At 35.3% G+C, this 18970-nt stretch overlaps 1 protein-coding gene across 5 annotated transcripts in view; it reads right to left on the bottom strand.

Annotated features, from left to right (window-relative positions):
* Positions 1-18970, bottom strand: part of kat-60L1 (katanin p60 ATPase-containing subunit A-like 1) — a 322513-nt gene that overhangs the window by 101409 nt on the left and 202134 nt on the right. The window contains exon 1 of one of the 5 annotated variants that reach the window (XM_081727161.1): positions 1620-1800. The exons of the other annotated variants lie outside the window; for them this stretch is intronic. Within the exon in view, the coding sequence (XP_081583287.1) occupies positions 1620-1672 (53 nt within the window). The 5' untranslated portion in view covers positions 1673-1800. Of the gene's footprint in view, positions 1-1619; positions 1801-18970 lie in introns of those variants that run through there. 5 annotated transcript variants of the gene reach the window in all.

Here is an 18970-nt window from a genome sequence, read left to right as displayed (position 1 = left end):
CATATTTAGATTTGAGCATTAATATATGTGTATTTTTACAATCATGTATTGTGTCGATTTAATTCTAAAATGGACAGTTTGCAGGGTTAAAATTTCTATTATTATAGATTACGTATAAGAAAATGAAACGGAATGAAATAGCCTATTTCAGTTTCAGTCCCAGGTTTATGCCCATTTATGCTAAGGGAGACGATGATTAAGATAAGTTAATGATGATGGAAGAATTGGTGGAATGAGGAAGTTGGAGAAAACAGGAGTACCCTGAGAAAACCCACGGACATGATGTCCGCTACAAACAAGGGCGTCCATCAGGGGGGTAGGTGGGGCTCTTACCCCCTAGAGGAAATTGTACTTCAGAATATCGAACATCCAATAGAATGTTTACATTAGTTACAGCAAAATTTGAAATTTTTGAAACGTCGCTTATACTTGCCCCTTGGAAACCACATGGGCGCCCTTGGGCACAAACTTACTTGGTTCCAGAGACCAGGGATCGAACCAGGACCCCACGCACCAGAGGTAAGCGCGCTACCACTGAGCCACCGTGCCCCTCTAAATTATACGAAATACGGTAAAAGCCCTATGTTTAGTGAAAGGTGGCTAGCCTGTCTTTTTCGAAATGTTATAATTTTGCCCATTTCTGTTAATATTAGGTTAGGTCAAGTTTAGGTTAGGTTGGCGGTAACTACTTGCATCATTGTAAGATTCCCTTATGTGAGCTCCGGTAAGCAAGAGCGCCCATGTTGTGGTTTCCAAGGAGGTGGAATATAAGCGACATTTCAAATGTAGTCTCAAATTTTGCGGTAACTATTCTAAAATATCTATTGGATTTCGATCTTCCGAAGCACAATTTCCTCTAAAGGGGGGCAAGCGCCCCACCTTGCCCCCCCCCTGATGGGCGCCCTTGCCGGTAAGTACAGTGCATTTCTACATGTACTTCTATTCCATTCTTAAATGCGACACAAATCAATTAAGCTTCCTTTAATTCAACTCATTTCTCCGGTAAATGTTCTAGTTTTACCTACTTCTAGCTCCCTTCATCTAAACCTATGCCCCGTGTCATTAATATAGATATATTTCTTTTCCATGTAATTTGTTTGTGGTGTGTGTTACTATAATACCAGTCACCTTTTCGCTAACTTAGGTTGGGTGAGTTTAGTCAGTTTGTCAAATTAAAATGGAAACTATAAAGGAAACTATAAATTGTAATATTTTTCAAGATTATCCAGTGTTCTACTCTTCATCACAAGCTACAACTTGAGGAAATATGATATTAAATATCTGATATCAGGAAGAAGTCCCAATTCAATCAATAATAATTTAATAATTATGCACATTGTTTAAAATTATATTGCAATGCAATTAATATAGCAGTATTGTAGTTTCCTGTTAATTAAAATATGATTCACTCAAACTTTAGTTTTAAAAAGAAATATGAATTGTACAGATCCCTTTTTCTCATAAACAATCGCCAAATGACAATATAAAGAATTGATTATATAGTTCTTTGTTAATATTCGTATGCTATTTCTTTCCTTCACTTGTGTATGTAAAATCGATTTATTCTACTTAGCACCACGATATTGTTATCACGACGAAAAGAAAACACTGTCACTTACCGAAAAAAAGGATCCTCCAAAAACTCTCTCATCATTGAACTAAAGAACGCCATCGCTAATTTAAACGTTGACTAAAAATATCAAAACTATTCAACTAAGAATAATCTCAAATATCTTCGAAAAAATCTTAATATCAAAGAATTTAATGCAGACACAGTCATTGACCCAACATCATAGCTGCTGTCTGGGTAACCGTGACGTCGAAAGTCAATAACAACATGGCACAAAGCGCAATATTTTAGAGAATATTAGTTCGAAATGCGCAACCGCAGGAAGTTGTATAATGCAAATAAACCACAAAGAAGAAGCAATGCATTTATAAACACATTCAATTAAACAAAAACTTATGTTACTTTTACTAAGTTTATTTTCGCGAGTTTATAGTTATATACGAGGAGTTACCAAACAGTGAGGTAGAAGGGAATATTTCTCGAGAGGCAGAGGCACTGGCGCAAATCCCGGGGAGGATGAAGTGGATCTGTCTCCCGCAATCTTGGAACTGGAGGGACTCCCCCCAATAATCCAATTTGAAATGTAGTTTTGGGGGTAGAAATGTGATGATTTGTGTCCAATTGCCACTTTATCTACATCACCTGATAGTATATAATACACAACAGGTTCGCCTCAGAAGTCAAGTTCATCTACTGTAATATGAGTCTCACCTCCCTTCCTCCAGAATAAGCCTCAAATTTATCCACCTCGCAATGTTGAAGACAACTCTGCTCCCCTGATTCTCTACAGCATTGTTTTTTAACTTCATAAATATTTTGAATATCGCTTAAAAAAAAAAAGATTATGGGAATGATCTTACCTGCCCCCCCTTTCGGTGTTGAAGACAGATTTGCGCCGATAGGCGTAGGGAGGGATGTAACTACGCGGAGTCTACCGGGTTCGGACCTCCTAAACTTTCTAACTCGACTTACATTTGTATTCTTTCTTAATATAATTATGCTTGTTAAACAGAGAAATCATTGAGTAGATTACAAAATTTTAATTTTACATTTCATCTGTATTCTTTTTCTTATAAAAAACAACATAGTTCTATATTTTTTCCAGCGAATATAAGTGGTAGTTCTTAACAGATAATTATTGACAATAACAACACCGGTTCAATACTACATAGACGTATTGGACCGCCCCACCCCCAAAAAATACTTTGGATCCCTCCCAACAAAAATGTCTGGGTGTGCGCCTGCACACCATGCTTTATCTCAGACCATGTGAATTTATGGTAAACAACATCGTATTCTCCCGTTTCCTCCCTCTTTTCATTAAAATAATTATTTCTCAATCATTAATTTTCATTAATGCCGGATCTGGTAGCGTGGTCATGTGATCCAGCTCTCTTGGAAGCGCAGTTAGTTTGGTGTGGAATAGTCTGGTTTCGGGTTTATCTTGCATGATGGTCTGTGCGCCCGTCAATTATACCAGATTGAAGCTTAGGTCGTTTTGGGAGCCCACGTTATTGCTAGCTCCCGTCCTTTATATCTTCGATGTCGTGTAACACAAAGAAAATTTTCATTGATCATCCGTCGATGTAAAAATTAGATTTGATCTTTCAGAAGAGCTCTCATTTATTGGGTCGTATTTACACGTGGGCCATGGTCGGGAGCGGTAAATTTTTTCGAACCACTTCCTTTTTCCCACTATTTCTGAAAATTAAAGAAATTTAGGGGAAAATATTTATATTGAGGTGTGGTATTTTCTAATGAGTTGGTAAAATCATAATTACAGTTTTCTCTCTTTCTTTCTTTCTCTCTCTCCCTCCCTCTCTCTCTCTCTCTCTCTCTATCTATCTATCTATCTATCTATGTGACCTAAAAGTAGGTATACACCCCTGCGTTGATCAAACATTACATTCTAGCTTATTGGTTTATTTCCTTCCGCTGTTCCGAGCTTAAAATATAAGTAAAAAGACAGTAAGAGCAAATAATAAAGAAACTAAGTCTACCTCATGGATAACAATAAGAAAGGACATAAAAAGCAATGAGTTTATCAGTACGGGACTATATATCTACTTTTGGGCCACCCTGTGTATATATATATAATATGTGGTGGTGTGTATGTGTAAAGTTACTCCTTGTTCGTGTCATGATTCGATTGTAAAATGAAGTTAAATTTTTAGTTTTATTTTCCACAATTATGCCCTGTGGGAGACGGATTGATTACTGAATGTGAACGATTATGGGATAATTGGTGAAATGAAAATGTGGTATGAAACGAGAGAAACCTGAAAAATCCATGGACACTATGTTCCCCACCACAAATTCACGTATCCTGCTATTGGACCAGCCGTCAGCGTTTTACTACTGAGCCAGCGTCCCTCCTGTGATTTGTTCGTAATTCGATTTTCAGGACCTTTCATAGTGCATTGTAGTATAGTTATAAACCCCAGAATTCGCGAACAATTCGATTTACAAACCACTTTTTGAATATCTTCTCCCCTCAGCTTATGAAGTATATTTCAGGATACGATCGCACATATAGTACTCCTGTGCCGACAATTCCACGCGCATAGTAGTTCTTTCGTGTGTTTGTCGTAAGCATTATCTATCAGAGCTCTGTATTTAAAAACTACTTTTCGTTATTTTTTCACTTTTATGTTGTTTTTTTTAATCTTCTACTGTTTTGTTTAATTTAGTGCTCCTTATTTGTCTATAAAAGATAATGTTATTTTCATTCTCTATTCTTCATCACAAGAAACCACTAAGAAATGTAAAATAATACATAGGGCTACAATCAGGGCCGGATTAAGGGAGGGGCTCAGGAGGGCTATATCCCCGGGTCTCCAGGTGGACAGGGGGCCTGCACTCTGATCAAAATCTCAATTGGGTATCTAAAAAGAATCATGGACATACAATCATCAGCATAAAATAAAATATGACCAAAAATGTGAAACATATTTCCTTAACTTTCCTACTGTACTTTCGCAGAAATGTATTAGGTGAAGTCAGCAGGGGCCATGTTCTTTTCTAGCCCCAGGCCTCCGGATGGATTAATCCAGCCCTGGCTACAATATCATGTTTCTGTTGCTAGAACGGATTAATTGTATTTAATGAATATGAACGGGGAAAAGAATTTTGGTTTTTGAACAATTCGATTTACGAACAGCGTTTCTGAAAAGATTTAGTTTATAACCCTAAGTCCATTGTATATATATTTTTTCACGTTGTTGTGTAGGGACTTTAAAACATATCAGAGACGTAAATATGTTTTCCAATCTTATATATCGCAATGTTTTTATAGGTAGAGTCAAATGATGGTCCGGGCGACTTTTTCCTTCACCAAATTTTATTACAAAATATAATAAGAAATACAAATGTTTCTAATTCAATGTCTCGTCTTCAATGACCAAGTGAAGGAATATTAAATGTTTTGCTGGGTACCCCTTCCACTCATGGCAGATTCCAGAACACTTAGCAGGTTGTAGGTTAGATTAGGATTATAAGTTTAAGATGAGATTCCTAGTGCGACATAGGGTAAGGAAGAGATGCTCCTAGTCCTCAGCGACATAGGAAGGTAATGGTTAAGCGATCAGTTGGTCGACTGATGCTGGGTCCCTCGGTGGTCCGGCTTTTATCTGTCCTTTTCGGGTCCTTCCGTGAGGTCGCGTCTTCTTTCGGCGATCCTCGGTGTTTTTCGTGTCGGCTTCTCTTCTGCTATGTTGTTTACAATCCATAACACATGTTGTGTTGACATGTGCCTTTGTCGTGATGTGGGGATCCTTACAATATAAACCTGAATTTATTTTTTGTCCGCTATAAATCTACACCATTCATTTAGTATATCTGCTTGTAGCTAACTGTAGGGAAGATACTCTGTAGGCTATTTGCAATTTTTTCTCTCGTGGGAAGAACGAACAGTGCTAGTATTAAGTACGTGAACTAAGAAATACAACTTCTTGAAAATCTCGTTGTTCTTAGATAGTTACCGCAGAGCGAGTGAAAAGCCCACTTTGAGACCCATTTTTTGCTCTAGTTCCGAATTTAGACCAACATATAGCGTTTCAAAGAATTAGATAGCCGAGTAATGTTTAAAATTAAGATTTGCATTATTATTTTCAAGTTACTTAATGTTTTCTTTTAACCGCATTTGTTACTGTTGTAGTGTGTTTTAACTAGTTATTCCGTCCGAGCCTTTGGCTCGCTGCACACTATAGGTTAAAATCGTGCTTAAATAAAAGCTCTAATTGTTTAGATTTAATCACTTCTTTCATTTTTAAATATTATTTTAGTTTTACCATCAACTACTCTAAATACCATATAATACTTATGCAATTATTCAAGGAATTTGTCATCCAGACAAGCGATAGCTAGGTAGCGACTTCTATTAACGTCAGGCAGGCAAGTGATAGTGCAGATAGTGACTTCTATTAGCGTCAGGCAGACAAGTGATAGTGACTTCTATTAGCGTCAGGTAGGCAAGTGATAGTGGAGACAGCGACTTCTATTAGCGTGACTGTTTTATTATTAGGATTAGCGTGACGCACAGATTTACGCGTTTCTCTTTCATTCTTAGGATAGTCTGGAGTAAAATGCGAAAGAAACCATATCTGGGACTTTGTTCAATAAATAAAAAAAAATCATTTGTACAGTCTTGTCACAAAATTCTAGTCTCTCATAATTCTTTAGAAAAGCCCAGCAGTTCTTTCTATACACGCAAGTAAAAAATAAAAAAGTAAGTGTGACTCTCCATTAGCTGTTTAACATGTCTATTTCAAGTCCAAATAGCAAGTTGGATGAGAATTCGAGCTGTTAAAGAAATGAAAGTGTCCAGGTTTTATGAACAAGACTGTACTGGACACCAAATTATACAAATAAATGTACCGCTCATATGGGTTTAGTTTATCAAAATACGGCAATAGTTTTCCTTTAAATAAACAATAGTAAAAAATCTGGAATGCGACGTTAACCTATTTACTCCCTTAGTAGAAAGATTTCTCTGGGGAATGATATGTTTTGATTGTCTTATGCGTTACAAAACGAGGAAGAACATTGAAAATCGTTAGAAACGGTTGGAAGTAGCAAGGACACTAAGGAGTTATTGACGCGGCTAATATTTAGTGTAAGAGTAATGGTTCTTTAGCGTCCTTGCAAAACAAAACAAAAACAATTTTTCATAGCAACGCAAGAGCATCAAGTTCTCTCCACGAATTTATTCAAGGTCCTGGATTAAACTAGACCCAGATAATTCTTCATTGGAAAGTAAACAACTTCCTATGTAAATGCATATGCACGCGACTTCGCTTAAATCAACGCATTTACTTTGTTCAAACTAAACATAAAGCTTACGTTTCCATAACGGAATTTACTCAAACCTATCTTAACTTCAGGAAAAGTTTACCTTCTGAATTCAACTTCAGCTGTAATATGAAGATCAAATCTATTTAGATCAGGCGAACTTTACTGAAGGTCAATCTCAACAGAGATATTTGAGGTCGAATAGTTTGATAGGTGGATTGACACTATAAATTCGAGATTGACGTTATCCCTCAAATATAAGGACATTACAGTATACTAAGAGTAAATATATATTTAAGAAAGCCCATACAAAGATATATTACTTTACTCAGCCATGAATATAAGCACTAATCCTGTTTTCAAATGTGTACTGTTTCCGAAGATTACATATCGATATCCATGAAAAACATTTATCAAGTGTGTATAATGTTTCAAATCAATTTAGTGTATCATCAGTTGCTATTGACGTGTGAGTTTTCTGATCAGACATGCAAATGTTGTGATTTTTAACAGCATCACACATAAAATATAATCCCGTCTAAGGACATTATCACATCCAGAAGATTCAATATAAAATACCACACTCACTGCGAAACTACTTGGGTTTTCTTCAAGATTTGAAAATTCTATGTATTGAGATCCATTTTTTAATATAACGTGTTAAAGTAGTTGACATTTGTACTTGTATTTGGTGTTTGTTTCCCTAACAGATTTTACTATACTAGAGCAGTGATCGAGAAACCGTCGATCATGAGCTACTAGTAACTCACGGGGACTTTTCGGTAGATTGCGTTAACGCTCCGGCTGACTAACTTTGATTCCTCCGCTGGGCTGACAGGGGGCGCTAACGATAACAACTGCTTGTCTCAACTTGCAAATTGCCATTGTCAGCCTCATCTCACAGTTAATTATATATGCGTGGAGTGTTGCACGTTATGATTTTCGTGTCTATATTAGACATTTGCTAACTTAGAGAGTTTGATTTCATATTGGCTAGAAAAGTAAGTTTATAGGGCAGCGACTACTGTACTACTACTACAGCAACAAGTCTGTACTAGAGCAACAGACTCGCTTACTAGCTCAACTCTTTAGTCCATAATAACTGTTATATCTTCCTCTGTCCACATAAACTTATAAAAATTCTACATATTTTTAAAAATCTGTTTTATATTTGTGAATTCACAATCATTTTAATAGTTTAAAATCACGCATTTTAGATAGGAACCTTAACTTTTTTTAAAAAAAAATGTTCACCTGTTCACCCAAATTGAGTTGCAGTTCTATAGTGAGTTCTACTGGATGTCTGCGTAATATTGGGTCATAAGAATAGTTCTCAAAACACTTGTAATGGAACGGCTTCGTCAATATTTATTTATTTCACTGATCAAAACCCAATGCCCAATAATTCACGATCGCTTAAACTTTGCTTAAACGCCGCGCAGAATTTACTGTACTATGTGACCTTCAAAATTGATCTGTGACTCCAATGAACATCCAATGTTTAAGCACAATATACGGAGTTTACGTCTACTCTTAACAGAAAATCTAAAACATTTCTCTGAGCTCTAAAAAATAACTGTAAAAGCTATTAGACCAAGGGCCAACGGGGGGATAACTCCCCCCTAGGGAACTTTTGCCACTATGTTAGAAGTGTTCCTTAGGGTCCTTAGAATCTAAAAATAGTTGTTGCTCAATATATAAGTGCAACACCTGGATCCTGGGGCCCTTAACTCTAACACCCGTGTATATTTACAGACATCGATGGGGTCTTTCTAAATGACCGTAAATCAGACCGTTAGTGCAACACTGGAACAAGTTACACTTCGATCGATTTCTAAGATTGTAAACTTTCAGTTTACGTAATGAACAGGATACTTCTGTATACAAAGGAAAACTAATTGTGGGATATTTAAGAAAATTTCTCTTAAAAACATCTCTTCTCGCGATTCTTTTAATTATTACGTAACAACACAACAAACTAGGTGAATAATAAATTTATTTATGTGCTTTATTTTATGTTCAACTTAAACTGAAAATTTCATCTTGATCCATCAAATAGCAGCAGACGAAATATGTTTTTTATAGTTTTCACAGAGTTCATAATAATAGATTTTCATGGAAGTACGAGTACGACTTTGTATCAATGTACAGTTATTACGTGGAAACACTGCAAACTACGTGAATAATATATTGTATTTATGTGTCCTATTTTATATTCAACTTAAACTGAAAATTCATCTTGATCCATCAAATAGCAGGAGAGGAAATATGTATTTTATAGTCTTCACAAAATTCACAATAATTGATTTTCATTGAAGTACAAGTATGACTGTTTCAATGTTCCGTTTTATTTTCCTATAGAAAACAAATGATACAAATTATTCTAGTTCATTTTCTAATTCGTTATATTACGACAGATTCCCAGTACCAAGAAATCCCCCGGTAGGTTTTATGGTTTGTTGGTCCATGGTATAATAGAAATTATTTCAAAGCAATAATTTTACTGTTGTGCGGTTCCATTATGTTCCTTTAAAAGTACTTGTTTTGCTATTCTACAATGAATACACTTCCACACATGTCTACTGGTAATTAATGTGAAATTATCAAACAACTCTCGAAGTTATTGCGTAGGACATGTATTCTTATTACATGTGCACATAGATAATAGCACTTAGATCGAATATAGTATGTAATATGTAGTTTTTTAATTGCCGTAATATTAAACAATGTGTTATAATCTTTGTGTTCGTGTCTGTTTGTAAGTTGATAATAGTAGCACATTCGTCAAAATCCACGTGTTCTCAGTTATTCTGGAGAAGAATGGCAACCGAAAAAAGAAAAAGAAGCCAGTCAGACAGACGACAATTGCAGCCAGAAAAGGGATTACTGTTGTAAAAAGTCGAAAATTCTGTGTAATACACTACGCATGAAACAAAACTGACATGAGGATGACAAATTTCATTTTTAAAAAAAAAGAGAGAGAGAGAACTTCCATAAGAACTTTCAAGTCAAAGTACTGCGGCAAGAGATTGACACTGCAAAACTGCACCGCTTAACATCAATTTGCATCCAAGTTCCTATAGAATACGACAGAAACAAACACGGCCTATCGCTGAGACTACCGAAGTTCTCCAAAATTAGCACGATTGCTAAGTCAGTCTGCTGAATCAGGTGTGGCGGAAAATTGTACACTCTTAGTGGATAATTCACCATATTTGGAGTGTACGGCAGTATGTAGCAGACATCCTGTTTAATGAGGAGCAGTGCGTATTTGGCCAGAAATAGAGCTAAAATGGGGATCAAAGTTCCGTATGTAAGCATACGTTATTTTGTTCATACGGTACTCTACAATTCTCTATAAATAAGGGTCTTGCAATAGAGCAAATCGAGAAAATTAAGTGTTGCTAGTCGGATTGTTTCCCACTTCACATAGTACGTTGGCAACGTCAGAACTGGAAAAACAGCAAAGGTTATTAGAATTGGCAGTACATTCCCTTATACAGCAAGTTAAAACTCGGTGGAATAGCATACATGAAATGCTTAAAAGACTCATAAAAGAAAGAAGAGCTATTAACAATGTATTATCAGATAGAAATGTAACAAAGGCGTCAGATTGCAAGAAGTTTAGCCCTTTTAGGATTTCTAATTGTTGAGGGAAATTTTAGACTTTCATTCAAAGAGCTACTGCTTCCTTACTATTTATCGTAGGATCATGGTTCATACCTCGCGTTTTTCACGATATAGTATACTTTCCAACGGTACCACTTACTTGTCTGTATTACATGCCAGAAACGGGAAAATAGGGAAAAACCGAGAGACTTTTTGAAAAAAAATCGAAGTTTTTTCTTCCCTCGGGCCCGATCCCGGTTTCACGTAGGAATCTCAAAAAAAATTATAAAAACCAAAGGTATACACAATCCATATGCAAAGTTTCAATGTAATATCTTGAAAACTAAAAGTGTGAAAAACTTTTGAAATTTGCATAAGAAAAAAGTCACGCCCTCCGGCCGTACTTGGCGCCGCCAACTTGACTGTCTGGTTTCAAAACGTATCTTGGGTGTTCTTTGGTCCATTATTAACCAGACCACTAAAAAGAAACAGGCTTAAATACCTGTGATTTCCGGAAACCGGTAAACGTTTTTTTTTCGGAAATGGCCATCCCTACTTTTAATGACACAACACATGTCACTAGAGTTTCCCATGAAACATCCTTTACTTTTTTTCGTGATCCTCATTTTAGCTCTAATTTTGGCCAAATACGCACTTCTCCTCATTAAACAGGATGTCTGTTACATACTGCCGTATAGCAGTACACTCCAAATATGGTGAATTATCCACTAAGAGTGTACAATTTTCCGCCACACCTGATTCAGCAGACTGACTTAGCAATCGTGCTAATATTGTGAAACTTTGGTAGTCTCAGCGATAGGCCGTGCTTGTTTGCGTCGTATTCTGTAAGAACTTGGATGCAAATTGATGTTAAGCGGTGCAATTTTGCAGTGTCAATCTCTTGCCGCAGTACTTTGACTTGAAAGTTCTTATGGAAGTTTCTTTTTCTCTCTCTTTTTAAAATGAGATTTGTCGTCCTCATGTCAGTTTCGTTTTATGCGTAGTGTATTATACAGAATTTTCGATTTTTTACAACAGTAATCCCTTTTCTGGCTGCAATTGTCGTCTGTCTGACTGGCTTCTTTTTCTTTTTTCGGTTGTCATTCTTCTCCAGAATAACTGAGAACACGTGGATTTCAGGGCGAATGTGCTACTATTATCAACTTACAAAAAGACACGAACACAAAGATTATAACAAATTGTTTAATATTACGGCAATTAAAAAACTACACATTACATACTATATTAAGAGCGATTATCTGTGTGCACAATTGCACATGTAATAAGAATACATGCCCTACGCAATAACTTCGAGAGTTGTTTGATAATTTCACATACCAGCAGACATGTTTGGAAATGTATTCATTGTAGAATAGCAGAACAACAAGTATTTTCAAGGGAACATAATGGAACCGCACAACAGTAAAATTATTGCTTTGAAATAATTTCTATTATACCATGGACCAACAAACCATAAAACCTACTGGGGGATTTCTCGATACTGGAAATCTGTCGTAATATAACGAATTAGAAAACAAACTAGAATAATTTGTATCATTTGTTTTCTATAGAAAAATAAAACGGAATATTGACACTATTATGAATCCTGTGAAGACTATAAAATACATATTTCCTCTGCTACTATTTGATGGATCAAGACGAAATTTTTAGTTTAAGTTGAACATAAAATAGGACACATAAATACGTTATATTATTGACGTAGTTTGCGTAATAACTGTACATTGACACAAAGTCATACTCGTTCTTAAATTAAAATAAATTATTATGAATTTTGTGAAGTCCATAAAATACATATTTCCTCTGCTGCTATTTGATGGATCAAGATGATATTTTCACTTTAAGTTGAACATAAAACAGAACACCTAAATACACTTTATTATTCACCTAGTTTGCAGTGTTACCACGTAATAACTAAAAGAATCGCGAGAAGGGAAGTGTTAAAGGGAAATTTTCTTAAACATCCCTCAATTAGCTTTCCTTTGTATACAGAAATGTCCCGTTCATTACGTAAACTGAAAGCCTACAATCTTACAAATCGATCGAAGTATAACTTGTTCCAGTGTTGCACTACCGGTCTGATTTACGGTCATTTAAAGAGATCCCATTGATGTCTGTAAATATACATGGTTGCTAAAGGGTTAAGGGGCCCCAGGACCCAGGTGTTGCACTTATATGTTGACCAACAACTATTTTTAGATTTTAAGGACTATAAGAAAGACTTGTGATACACTGGCAAAAGTTCCCTAGGGGGAAGTTATCATCCCCTTGGCCCTTGGTTTATATTATGGTGATTTTTTTAGTTTAAGTTCCCATGATTATGCCCTTTAGGCTAAGGGAGACAGATGATTAAAGCAAGTTAATGATGATGGAGGAATTCGTGGAATGAGAATGTGGGAGGAAACGGGAATACCCGAGAAATCCTACGGATATGATGTCCATCACAAACTTACTTGAAGGAGGTCGGATGAGGGACCTTATGCACTAGTGGTTGTAAGCGCTCTACCACTGAGCCACCGTATCCTCTCTAAAAGGTATTTAGAAACAGAATTTGATATTAATGATTGTTTGTAAGTGAAGACGTATAAAATTCTAAATTTTGTTGTTCGTTTCGGTCATCACTAAATTAATAGAAAGATCATGGGATGAGATTTATGGGATGTGTTTACTCTTTGTAAATAATTATTTCGAGTCTGAGATGAAAGATGTCAAAATTATAAATATTATTATTTATTTTTATTATTGTGAGCCAGGAGTTTCACCATAGGTGACAAATGGGGGCCCGGCCCGGGGTCAAATTAACAGCTGACCTCTACAAATGGATTTTTGTGTTAAGTATTTAAATGAGTCAATCCATTCTAAGTGATCAAGTATGTGCCGCTCGACCATCTCCAAAAAAAAAAAAAAAAAAAAAAAAATCTAATTTTTCAATGAATCTTTATACTATATCAGGGTATTTCAAAACTACAATTAATTATTTTTTAACTCGTAGCGACGCAGTGGCTGCCGCCATTTTGTGTTTTCTCAATTTCAGGCGTTTATATTGTTTTGAATATCTTAGCATGTATTTGTCCTAGCAAATCGAAAATTGCTGGGCGTGTCCAACTTGTGCAGAGCAAAAACTTTATCCTCTTAACATTTTTGCCTAAAACCATTTGAAAGGGGTGAAATCAAGGCCTACAGTAGCAACATTTTTGGACATTGAAGACATATTTGGAAAGAGGGAGCAACTGACGTAGAAGTCTGAATTTATGTGTCTGTGTAGTTCGGGATCATAAGTTTATACTCAAAATTTTGTAGACCTGTAGCTGCTCTCAAAGACCTGAAAAATATTGTAAAGTTGGGGAATTATGCCAATTTGACATATTTCACTGTCTAATATCTCTAATGGGCCTGAATTTTAAAAAATCTGAAATTTTGGGAATAGCTAGTCCTTTAGTATATCATAACACACAACAAAGCGCGTTTTGTGTTTTTGAGCAGAACGGAGTAAAATTATTAAGGAATGACGTCATACTCTATGAGGTGTTTTGTTCACAAATTCAACTAGAAATTCGTTGTTGTGAAGTAAAATAAAGTAGAATGAATGGCTAACTAGTCCAGTTAAGGCTCTCAAGCTCCTTTCTTTCCTCTATTGTGACTCACTGTCTTATCACCCACAGTAGCACTGGTGAAGAATGCCTCTATCAGCAGAAAGCGTGAAAAGTCAAAATGCATATGTGCCAAAAATAAAAGTCCTTAAGTACTCATTTCTCTTGCTGCTTTCTAGGGCCGCGGTGGCTCAGTGGTAGAGCGTTCACCCCTGGTGCTTGGGGTCCCGGGTTCAATCCCAGTCCCCGCCAAGTGAACTTTGTAGTGGACAAACACCGTGTGCGTGGGTTTTCTCGGGGTTCTCCCACTTTCTTCATTCCATCATTTTCATTCATTACTCATTATCATCGTCTCCTTTGGCATAACCGTGGGACGTAAAACTCAAAGATTTTATTTCATTTTCTTGCTATTTCAATGATATTCAATTTTGTTTATTGTTGTTTTAACTGTCGATTCATGCAGGAGACTATTGTTCTTTCGTTAAATTTACATTCCCCATCAGTGTTTACAGCGAGTGAGTGTTCACTGAGTCTGGGATGTAAATCAAACGAAAGAACAACAGTCTCCTGCATAAGTTGACAATTAAAACAAGCATAATCATGTTTGAATATCATTGATATAGCAAATTAGAATGAGTACCTACGAACTTTTTGCCAAGTGTGCATTTTGACTTTTCTCGCCTTCTGCTGATAGAGGCATTCTTCACCAGTGCTACTGTGGGTGATAAGACAGTGAGTCACAATAGAGGAAAGAAAGGAGCTTGAGAGCCTTAACTGGACTAGTTAGCCATTCATTCTACTTTATTTTACTTCACAACAACGAATTTCTAGTTGAATTTGTGAACAAAACACCTCATAGAGAATGACGTCATTCCTTATAATTTTACTCCATTCTGCTCAAAAACACAAAACGCGCTTTGTTGTGTGTTATGATATACTAAAGGACTAACTATTCCCAAAATTTCAGATTTTTTAAAATTCAGGCCCATTAGAGATATTAGACAGTGAAATATGTCAAATTGGCATAATTCCCCAACTTTACAATATTTTTCAGGTCTTTGAGAGCAGCTACAGGTCTACAAAATTTTGAGTATAAACTTATGATCCCGGACTACACAGACAATAAATTCAGACTTCTACGTCAGTTGCTTCCTCTTTCTAAATATGCCTTCAATGTCCAAAAATGTTGCTACTGTAGGCCCTGATTTCATGCCTTTGAAGTGGTTTTAGGCAGAAATGTTAAGAGGACAAAATTTTAGCTTTGCACAAGTTGGATACGCCCAGCAATTTTCAATTTGGTAGGATAAATACATTCTGATACATTCAAAACAACGTAAACGCCTGAAATCGAGAAAACGCAAAATGGCGACAGAAATTTTGGTTTTGAAGTACCCTGATATAGTATAAACATTCATGATCTTTTTTTGAAAAGGTCGAGCGGCAATTTTTCGTTTTTCTCGATCACTTGGTATGGATTGACCCAAACATGTTTAGTACACCAAATGAAGAATGTTTATAATACAAGTATAAGTATTCGTTCTTTGCACATGAAGAATAAGGTTTAAAAAATATAAAACCAGAAATTTGAATATTGTAAAAATTGACCCTCTTTTCCCCTTTATAAGCGGAATTTTCGAACACGTTGCAACACATCTTCACTTACTTCTTATTGAGTTTATGTATCGAATTTCACACCTCCAACTTAAGCGAATCCTTGCATAAGGCAATTTCTGAATTAAAAAACCGAAAATTTTGAAACTAGAGATTGTCCACTTTAGCAGTCGAATTTTTGAAAATACGGAAACACTTTTGGATTAATTTTAAATAGGAGTTTATATATCGAACTTCATACCTCTAACTTAAACGAATAATTAGATTGAGTTTTTCTGTTATAAAGAATCGATAATTAGAATATTATACAAAATTGCTCCCTTTCTCCTCTTAGAAGTCAAGTTGTCGAAAACGTTGAAACTTTAAAAAATTGAAAGTTTAAGTACCGAATTCCACACTTCTGGTTTGAGTGAATTCCCACATTTAACACTTTCACAATTAACGGTCTGAATTTGTAATATACGTAGTACTTGCTCCTTTTCCCCAGTTAAGAGCGAAATTTTCGAAAAATGCTAAAACACTTGCTCTTACTGTAACTAGAAAACTCATATTCCAGTATCATCTCCCTAACACGAGATGTTTTATTCTCGGAAAAAATTTAAACCCATTTAACCTTCTTTAGAATAGGCATTTCAATGCAACCATTCTTATTCCTTATTGCCATGGCAAAGGGAGTTTTCTGTGCAAATATTATGTTTCTAGTTATAGCAGTATTTGCTTCATGTTGATGAATGAATCACTTTTAATCTATTATATTATAGTATGGATATGAAAGGAAAAATGTGAGTCACGTCAAAACATTATAATAATTACGAACTTTCCATATACAATAATTAGTTAAATACTAATCTTCAGAAATATATCACGGAGAGCGGTGATAATTGCTATAACGAAGAAGCGCGCTTGCACATACATAAAATATTATTTGGCGTCACCGGTTTATGTGGGGACTGATGGTAGGCCAGAGTACTTCATAGGCTCTTGTGATATGAAGTTTAGTATTATCTTTCAGTATAGAGAGATAAGGCGAATTGCAGGAGAGACAGATAAGAGAGAAGTCACATTCTTTTCAGTTTTCTTTGATTTCACAGCACTGAAACAGTATTGTATTTGCTTAGAAGTACTAAATTAAACTTCCCGGAGCTACAGCCTATGAAAGGCTATGATCAGTCAGATTCAACTGGGTGATGTGTGATTCTATGGCTAGCTTATCGGTTCCCAGATGCCATTATTTCTGTCTTTGCGAATCAGAATACGTACCTCTTAAATCAGGTAGCACCCTAATTGCCTCATGATGTTGGATCAATAACGAAACACTTTAGTGCTACCACCGAGAATAAAACCAGGGACCATGCTATCAATTCGGCTGAAGAGGAGTTGAATAATAATAATAATAATAATAATAATAATAATAATAATAATAATACAATTTGACCATACACTTTCTTTTTTGATGTTACCTATTCGCACTCACAGATGGGAAATTTTGTTACATACTCTGACCAAAAAGAGTTGAAGAAGATTAAGAATATAGTAGGGGTCTATACAGGGTGGCCCAAAAGTAGGTATATAGGTCCCGTACTAATCGGTTCATGGGATTTTATATCATTTACTTATTATTATTCATACAGGTATTGACTTAGTTTGTTCATTATTTGTTCTTAATTTCTTTTCACTTATACCTGAAGCTCGGAATAGACCGAAGCAAATAAATGCACTATCTTAATAAATTAAAATGTCATACTTGATCGATGCTGGTCTGTATACTTACTTTTGGGCCACTCTGTATAACTAATCTAATGAAATCTGGGTAGGGTTAAAGATAATCCTTATGGGAAGAGTCTTTTTTTTTTTTAATACATCTGTATAACACTTGTATTCCATGATCTTATATGAAAGAGTCGCATCATCAGGGATCACAAGAGGGTCATATTACATGAAAGCGGAATTTATTTCAGTACCACTTTTACTTTAAAAAAGAAAGGCTTTAGCCGAGTTAGCCACAGCCACTGATGCTGCTTAATCATCAATTTTGCTACTCTGATTTACCTGTGGAATGTACACAGTTTCAATTACATTACTATATTATTGCATAACGGTGTCAGAGAGATCTTATTTTTTCTTCGATTTTTCCTCATTTTAACTATTTGTTTTACTCATATAAAGGCAAAGTCAAACAAATGGGATTTCTAAAATAATTTTTCTTCTTATATGAATAGCCTATCAGGACATTTTCTACAACTTGTGATTCTAATTTTGTACAGCGTCAAAACTCATGTTTCAACTGTAATATATTATTATTATTATTATTATTATTATTATTATTATTATTATTATTATTATTATTATTATTATTATTATTATTATTATTATTATTATTATTAATAATAATAATAATAATAAAATTTATAGTATTTATCTAGTCTATGCATAGAAGTGAATTATTAGTGCTTTCAAATCCTAAAACAAGACTTTCTGTTCGCTTCTAATTTGTGAAAGTTCATCCCCGCTGATAAAGTCATAGACATCCCGAGAAAAAATGGTTGGTTACATCCTCGTATGAACTTAGTTAATTTTTAAATAAAGGGTTTAACAGAAACAATCAAACTTTGAGGGGGGGACATTATGTTGTATAAGGTAGAATCATAGATATTAAGAGAAAGTGATGAAAAACAACTTGAAACCTTCTTGGCAAACTTTCATTGTGTTTTGATCAGTGTAATAAATAAAATATTAACAAGGTAGTTGTATTCAGGAATGCACCTACAGTCCGGGCCCCCTCCCAAAACGACATAATTCAACATACATTCCTAAACCATACTCGTTTAACAGGGAAATGATTGTTGTAGCATGACAATTTGATCTTACAGTTCATCTGTACTCTTTCTCTTATAAAAACAATCTAGTTCAATAATTTTTCTTGAACATATAGATGGAAGTATTTTACAACTACTTATTGTCTTTTTGGGTGCAGAATAAATACTCGTTCTATACTACACAGACACATTGGCTTGTAGTACTGGATCTCACCCCAAAAAGCGTGGAACCCTCCAACAAAAATTTCTGGGTACGCGCCTGGTTGCATTACAGGTGAATTGGCAATTACTGTTACAACTCAAATATGCATAAATATCCCAGTAGAGGAATCCCTAGGAGGAATGGTGAGCAATGAAGAAACTAGCAAAAAATGGGAAAGAAAAAATAATATTAGAAACAGTTGCAAAAAGAGGAAAAGGAATTGGTTAGAACATTTTATGAGAGCAATTGTATTTCGGTTTATGTA

The sequence above is a fragment of the Thermobia domestica genome, chromosome 1 (genome assembly GCF_964235325.1).
Source record: "Thermobia domestica chromosome 1, izTheDome1.hap1.1, whole genome shotgun sequence".
Lineage (NCBI taxonomy): Eukaryota > Metazoa > Arthropoda > Insecta > Zygentoma > Lepismatidae > Thermobia > Thermobia domestica.
Note: the sequence above shows the minus strand (reverse complement) of the source record. Positions and strands in the feature narration are given on the sequence as shown.